This window comes from Caenorhabditis briggsae, assembly GCF_000004555.2.
Source record: "Caenorhabditis briggsae complete genome, chrIV, whole genome shotgun sequence".
Classification (NCBI taxonomy): domain Eukaryota; kingdom Metazoa; phylum Nematoda; class Chromadorea; order Rhabditida; family Rhabditidae; genus Caenorhabditis; species Caenorhabditis briggsae.
Genome location: NC_013487.2, coordinates 16,333,004 through 16,340,842, shown reverse-complemented (window position 1 = coordinate 16,340,842; position 7,839 = coordinate 16,333,004). Strand labels below are relative to the sequence as shown.

The following is a 7,839-nucleotide window of genomic DNA, read 5'->3' as shown; positions in this document are numbered from 1 at the left end:
GCAGAGAAAACGAATTCTAGGCTAGATTTTTTTGCTGAATTTGAATTCGACATTGTTTTTGACAAAGTTTGAACGTTTTAGACAGAAAAGTCCAAAAAAATGTTTTTTGAAAAAAAAAAAATTTTGGAAGCTCTGAATTTTCGAATTATTGAATTATAGAATTTTCGACTTCTTGAATTTCTGAATTTCCCAATTTCCCTTATTTCTTTCAAAGAATTTCAAAATTCCAGCCAAAAAACACTTTTTCAGCATTTCCAGCATGGGTGGCTCCCAATCCACAGCGAGTACTCGAGCTGCAAAGTTCTCCGGAGGAAACCGTCGAAGTGTTCGTGCTGTAAAAAGTGCTCCAGCCACTGAGCTCAATTCGAGACGTGCCACGTCATGCCGGAACACCAATCGAAATGTTAAGGAATTCTCGAAATTCTGGAGTGATGGTGAGAATCTCTAGAATGAATTATAAACCATCTGAAAGCTCTAATTCTGACTTTTAAAATGCGCTAAAAATCAAATTTCTAGCTTTATTCTGAGCTAAGATACAGTGGTTTACATTCTAAAGGCGCAGTCAGCTAGAGGTGATCAGCGGCTAGCGCGACAGGAAGGGAGCGGCAGCTGTCGCGCCTGCCGCTCATTACCTCCAGCTGAGCGCGTCCTGCGAACAAAACGGACGATAACTCGGCTCAAAATTAAGCTAGAGTATTGGCTTTTGCACTAAAATGTTCTAAAAGTTTTGGGTAATAAGCGCTAAAAAATCAGACCAGAGAGACGCAGAGAAGCGAGAGAGCGCTCTCGTTTCTCTGCGCCTCTCTCAAATGCAAAAATGACTATAACTCGCTTCAAAGTAGTGCTAGAAACTTGATTTTTAGCGCATTTTGATTGTTAGAGGTTGTATTTTAAGATATTTTTTGAAAATTTTTGGAAACTTTCTTCGATTCTGAAAAAAATTCCAAAAAAAATTGTTTTTTCAGCCGGCTCTGTAAACCGCTCTAAATCGTCGAATCGAACATCAACCAAACAGAACAGAAATGGGGTGTCAAATGGAAATGGAAGTATTCGAAGGAACAGAACACAGTGTGAGTTTTTGAGCTAGCGATCGTCTAGCTCAGAGCTACGGGCACCCCAAACTGTCAACTTTGAGCCCTTTTATCTAGTTTGAGCCCTTATATCTCACTTTCTGTAAGAGCTATCAAAAATTTGTCAACTGATAAAATGTAGCTGATAAATGACAAACATTTTAACAATTGACAAAATTTTGATATCTCTCACAGTAATCGAGATAATTGAGCTTAAAGTGCATGTATCCCACCTTTGTGGTACGCCAGCCAGTGCTCTTACGTTGAGCCCTTATATCTCACTTTCTGTAAGAGCTATCAACATTTTGTCAAAAGATAAAATGTAGCTGATAATACGCTTAACATTTTATCAATTGACAATGTTTTTATATCTCTTACAGTAATCCAGATAATCAAGCTTATATTTTCAGCCGTCGACATGCGTCGCACCAGTAACTGTTTACCCGTTCCCGGAAGAGCTGTAACGCCTTCTGCATCTCCAAAAATCAAAAATGAACGAAGAGCGACAAGTTTCAGAAGTAACGCTGGAAGTGCCACGTCATCAACGTTGACAGTGAACGGAGAAGGACGGAAGTCGAGAAAGGGGTCAACGACGGATCTGTTGACACCGAATTCCGCAAGATCCGAGGTCTATTCGGTGGAGGTCAGATTTTGAAAATCTGAAAATTTGGAAACTAGCTTAAAACACACATTTTAGCAATTAAAATGCGCTCAAATTTAGTTTTCTAGGCCTATTCTCGCGCGAGTTATAGCCATTTTTGCATTTAAAAGACGCAGAGAAACAATTTAAAGCGGATTACTGTAATTTTGACAGAATTACCTCAAAGGAATTGTATATCACCTGAAAGCTCAAAATCTGAAAATCAAAATGAACCGAAAATCGAGTTTCTAGCTTAATTCTGAAGCGAGTTATAGCCTTTTTTGCAATTGAGAGACGCAGAGATATCTCGCTTCTCTGCGTCTCCTCAAAACTTCAAAGCGATATATCTCAGCTCAGAATTAAGCTGGAAACTTGATTTTTGACGCATTATGATTGTCAGATTTTGAGCTTCCAGATGATATAAAAATTCTTGAAGGTATTCTTCTCAAAACTACAGTAATCCCTTCTTTAGAGACATTCGAAATTTTTGAGATTTCTAAATTTTTCGAAATTTTCGAATGTTTGTGGAAATGCGGGATATTCTTCAATTTTAAATTTATATGAAAATTCTGAATTTTCGAATTTCTGAAATTCTCGAAATCAACTAATTTTCGAAAAAAAAACTGATTTTGTTGAAATTTTGCCATTTTTTCAAATTTTTTGTGGCAAGTTCTAAATTTTCTAAAAATGGCTTAAAATACAAATTCTCACAATCAAAATGAGCTAAAAATCAGCTTTTTAGGCCTATTCCAACGTGAGTTATAGCCATTTTAAGAGACGCAGAGAAACGAGAGCGCTCTCGTTTCTTTGCGTTTCTGTAGTCTGCTTCTTTTTGTGCTAACTTATTACCCAAAACTTTCGAAACATTTTAGTGCAAATATCAATACTCTAGCTTAATTTTGAGCCGAGTTATAGCCCTTTTTGTTCGCAAGGCGCGCTCAGCTGGAGGTGATGAGCGGCAGGCGCGACAGGCGCCGCTCCCTTTCTGTCGTGCCAACCGCTGATCACCTCTAGCTGAATGCGCCTTCAGAACAAATTGGTCCATAACTCGCTTCAAAACTGCGCCAGAAACATGATTTTTAGCCCATTTTAAAGGTCAGAATTAGAGCTTTCCGGTGATATACAATAAACTATTAAAAAAATTTCAGTTCAACCAAGCAGCGATCGCCGCCGCTCGCCTGAAGCGTCTCTCCTTGACGCCGTGCCCAGAATCCAATTTGTCACGTCATCAGCATCGTTCAAATTCTCAGAAAAAGAATTCTGGAGCCGTCACGTCATCTAAGAACTTAACACCAAGCCATGCGAACCGCCACTCCCAACATCGCCACTCGTATCAGAACTCTCCGGAAACTGCGATTTATTGATTTTTATCGATTTTTCCTGATTCATCTATTTTCTGATATTTTTACTGAAAGCTAATTTTTCTTTGTATATATAAATATATTTTTTTCCCATAATAATTCGAAAATTTCCCAAAATTTAGAAATCTCAAAAATTTTAGAAGGGATTACTGTAGTTTTGAAAAAAAAAATGGTTTTAGCAATTTATATATCATCTGAAAGCTCCTTCAAAGTAAGCTAAATATCAAGTTTTTAGCTCAATTCTGAAGCGAGTTATACCCATTTTTGTATTCAAGAGAGACGCAGAGAGGCGAGAGCGCTCTCGTTTCTCTGCGTCTCTCTTAAATGCAAAAATGGCTGAAACTCGGGTTAGAATGGACCTAGAAAGATGGTTTCTTTTGCAAATTGATTGCTAGAAATTGTATTTTGGGATGGTTTCCTAAAAACCAGAATTCGCTAAAAAATAAGTTCCGGAATTTTCAAAATATTCAAAAGTCAGAAAATATAGGTAGGCAAGATCACAGTAATTCGAATTTCAGAAATTTCCGTCATTTTCGCGTGTCCCAGATGTCTGGAAACATAGAAACTACGGTTCCAAGTGCCACCTGCCACCTGACAGGTCCCTAAATGACCAATTGCTCAGTCTAATAACCCCCTAAATGACCGTAAACTACTCTTTGGACGCCGCCACTGCTTCAGCATGGGCTGTAATCGTAGTGATATTCAAATGGAAGGGTAGTTTATGGAAATTGATTTGGCGAGAGACACTTGGATGGACCATTCTCATGGCTGTCCTTTATTCGGTTTATGTTTATGGGCTGAAAGTGAGTTTCCAAGGAATTTTTAGGCTAAACCATTCGAAATAGGTCAAAAATGATGCCAAATTCAGAATCAGCACAAAAATTTAGTCTAGAATCGGTTTTCTCTGCTTCTCTAACTCAATTTTTAAATTTTTCGGGTTACTGTAGCTTCGATTCTGTGCAAACACCGAAATTCGCAAATCATTTTAAAAAACGCCTTTTTAGGGGTAAAAATAGGCGAGGAATTTGAATTTATAAATATTGAAAGTCTCAAATTTCGTTTTCATGAAGAAAATCAAAAAATTTCATTTTTCAGGAAAAAAAGTTTTTAAAGAAAAATGTTCTAAATTTTTTCGAATTTTTATGCTAAACCGCCAGAAATAGCTTTGAAACAATGCCAAATTCAGAATCAGCACAAAAATCTAGTCTAGCGTTCGTTTTCTCTGCTTCTCCAACTCTATTTTTCAATTTTTTCGGATTACTGTAGCTCCGATTCTGTGCAAACACCAAAATTCGCAAAAAACTCGGAAAAAAACATTTTTTAGAGGTAGAAGTAGGCAAGAACTTGAGTTTGAAGTTAAAAAATGTCCTAATTTTGGTTTTCATTTAGAAAATCCCATTTTTAAGGCTCATAGAGCAAAAAAGCCTTCAAAAGGGGCGGAGCCTATTTTACCCAAATATAGCCATGTTTGTACTCATTTTGAAGCGCTTCACAAGAGCTTTGAAAATATATAAATTTCATAAAATTTGGACTAAAACCCGCTGAGTTACATCGCTTTTCCATAAACTACAGTACTCCTTCCAGGGCACCGAACATGAGCAATACTACAAAACGCTGTTCGATTTGACCAAGGATGTTCCAATGGATGGAACGCTGATGTTTTTGATTTCCTATATGATCTTCAATTGTTTGACAAGGTACGGTACTTTTGGCTTGGCGCCAAAAACTTTTAATTTCAAAAATTTTCCAAAATTCCAAATTTCCAGATGGCTGAAAAAGTTCCGATGTTTAGGATGGCCTGAAAATGTGGCACTGATGTTTAAGCAGCATTTCAATAAAGAAGCGGTAGGTCATAACCCTTATTTTCAGAAAATCTGTAATTTTGAAAAAATTAGGCTCCGCCCCTTTTTTAAAGCCAAAAATCAAAATGTTTGCTCTAGGCGCCTTGCAAAAGTAGAAGTTTCTCCATGAAAACGCAATTTAGGACTATTTTACATGCGAAATTCAAATTCTCCGCTCATTTTTACTTCTAAACCCACGCTTTCAGAGTGGTTTTGGAATTATGGTGTTTGCACAGAATTGGAGCTACAGTAATCCCGAAAAATTCAAAAATTGAGCTAGAGACGCAGAGAAAACGAATTCTAGGCTAGATTTTTGTGCTGAAATGGAAGCTGGCATTGATTTTGGCCTATTTGTATTGGTTTGGCTAATAATTCAAACCAATGTTTTTGTTTTGAGTTTTTGTCCAAATTTTTTTTTTATTTCGAAAGTTTCTCGGTGAAAACAGAACTCAAGATTTTTTTCAGTTCCAAATTCAGATTCCCCGCCTATTTTTACCCCTAAAAAGACGCTTTTTAGAGTGATTTCGGAATTTTGGTGTTTGCACAGCATCGGAGCTACAGTAATCCTGGGAAAATTCAAAAATTGAGCTAGAGACGCAGAGAAAACGAATTTCTAGGCTAGATTTTTGTGCTGAAACTGAATTTGACATTGATTTTAGCCTGCTTCAAATAGTTCAGCTCAAAAAATTGGAAACAAAAAATTTTTTTTTGGGAAATTTTTTAAAAGTTTTGTCTGAAATTGTCTGAAAATCTAGAAAATCTGAAATTTGCAGTTCACTCGACACGAGCAAAAATTGATCAACCAAACGGTGGCTCGATATTTGACCGTATTTTATATTCTGCTATTTCGAGATGTCTCATCCGACGTTCGAGATATGTTTCCCACTTTTGACGATATGGCCGATTCGGGAATTTTGACGCCGTATGTTTAGAAAATTCGGATTAGCTCGAAGAGAGCTTCAAAAAGAGTATAAACATGACTATATTTGATGAAAATTAGGCTCCGCCCCCTTTTGGAGGTTTTTTGCTCAATGCGCCTTAAAAAGGTACAAGTTTCTCGATGAAAACAAATTCTAGGACATTTTTAAATGTTAAATTCGAATTTCCCACCTACTTTTACCCCTAAAAAGTTGTTTTCCCGAGGGCTTTGCAGATTTTGGTGTTTGCACAGAATCGAAGCTACAGTAATCCTAGGAAAATTCAAAAACTGAGTTAGAGACGCAGAGAAAACGAATTCTAGAGTAGATTTTTGTGTTAATTTCGAATTTGAAGTTAGTTTTCACCTATTTCAAATAGTTTAGTCTTAAAAATAAGAAAAATCCAAAAAAAAAATTTCGAAAAAAGGTTTTTTTTTCTGAAACATTGAAATTCTCGATTTTCTCTCTGAAAACGCAATTTCAGACATTTTTAAATGCAAAATTTGAATTTCGCGCCTGTTTTTACCCCTAGAACGGCGGATTTTAGAGTGATTTGCCATATTTGGTGTTTGCACAGAATCGGAGCTACAGTAATCCCGGGAAAATTCAAAAATTGAGTTAGAGACGCAGAGAAAACGAATTCTAGAGTAGATTTTTGTGCTGAAATGGAAGCTGGCATTGATTTTGGCCTATTTGTATTGGTTTGGCTAATAATTCAAACCAATGTTTTTGTTTTGGAAAAAAATATTTTTCAAATTTGACTTAATTTTGAATCCAAAGTTTTTTTTATTTCGAAAGTTTCTCGGTGAAAACAGAACTCAAGACTTTTTTCAGTTCCAAATTCAGATTCCCCGCCTATTTTTACCCCTAAAAAGACGCTTTTTAGAGTGATTTCGGAATTTTGGTGTTTGCACAGAATCGGAGCTACAGTAATCCGGAAAATTCTAAAATTGAGCTAGAGACGCAGAGAAAACGAATTCTAGGCTAGATTTTTGTGCTGAATCTGAATATAACTTTGATTTTGGTCTATTTCAAATGGTTTAGCCAAAAATTAAAAAAAAATTGTGAATATTTTTCAAATTCCAAATTCCAGCGACGAGGTGCATGTTTTGAAAAGTAGCCGTCTGGACCGTCATTCTCCGCACTATTGGATTCCGATCGATTGGATTGTGACACTGATCAGAACGAGATATGAACCCACACATTTTATTAATAATAAGCATGGACAACGAGTTCGAAATCGAAAAATGGGAATAATGACGGAAATGGAGTACTTGAAGTTTATCAATGAGGTTTATTTAGTTTTCAACTATTTTCATAGAGTTCTACTTGTTTAGAGCTTTAAAATGAGCCCAAACACGACTAGGCTCCGCCCACTTTGGTTTTTCGGGCGCGTCGCGGTCGGTGCGTCGCGTGTCGAGGTGAAAATCAAAATGGCCGGAGCCTAGCCGTGTTTAGGCTCATTTTGAAGCACTCGGCAAGATAAGTAAGAATAACGCAAAATATTTCAAAAAATCTTCAATTTTCAGCAAAAAAAACTGAAATTCGAACAAAAATTCAGAAAAAAAACGCATTTTACCTTTTTAAAAGTTTTTTTTCAAAGTTTAAAAATTTTACTTATTTCTATTAGAAAATGCTTCAAAATGAGCCCGAACACGACTAGGTTCTGCCCATTTTGAAATTTCACCTCGACACGCGACGCACCGACCGCGACGCGTCTGAAAAATCGAAATGAGCGGAGCCTAGTCGTGTTTGGGATCTTTTTAAAGGTCTTGATAAAACAAAACCGGTGAAACCAATGATTTTTGAGAATTTCGAGTTTTGAGGAGTTTGAGAAACCGGTTTCCAGTTGCAGTATAGCGCGTTTGCCGTTTTTTCTTATCGAATTTTTTGAGAATTCAGATTTTTCAAAAAACCGTCTTAAAATACACTTTTTAGCTGATAAAATGCAACAAAAATCAGTTTTCTAGGCCTATTCCAGCGCGAGTTATAGCCATTCGGAGAGACGCA

The 7,839-nt window shown here is 36.7% G+C and overlaps 2 protein-coding genes across 2 annotated transcripts in view; both read left to right on the top strand.

Moving 5' to 3' along the window:
- Positions 1 to 259: 259 nt before the first annotated feature.
- CBG13874 lies at positions 260 to 3,074 on the top strand (the record flags this gene model as incomplete). Its single annotated transcript, XM_002634729.1, has 4 exons — positions 260 to 434; positions 966 to 1,070; positions 1,481 to 1,713; positions 2,859 to 3,074. 4 exons carry the CDS (start codon positions 260 to 262, stop codon positions 3,072 to 3,074), a joined length of 729 nt encoding a protein of 242 aa, XP_002634775.1.
- A 635-nt stretch (positions 3,075 to 3,709) lies between these two features.
- Positions 3,710 to 7,839, top strand: part of Cbr-gcy-37 — a gene marked incomplete at both ends in the record, with an annotated part of 17,555 nt that continues 13,425 nt past the window's right edge. The window contains 5 exons of the mRNA XM_045236326.1: positions 3,710 to 3,874; positions 4,656 to 4,768; positions 4,838 to 4,916; positions 5,686 to 5,834; positions 6,923 to 7,108. Coding sequence (XP_045095310.1) covers positions 3,710 to 3,874; positions 4,656 to 4,768; positions 4,838 to 4,916; positions 5,686 to 5,834; positions 6,923 to 7,108 — 692 coding nt within the window. The remainder of the gene's footprint in view (positions 3,875 to 4,655; positions 4,769 to 4,837; positions 4,917 to 5,685; positions 5,835 to 6,922; positions 7,109 to 7,839) is intronic.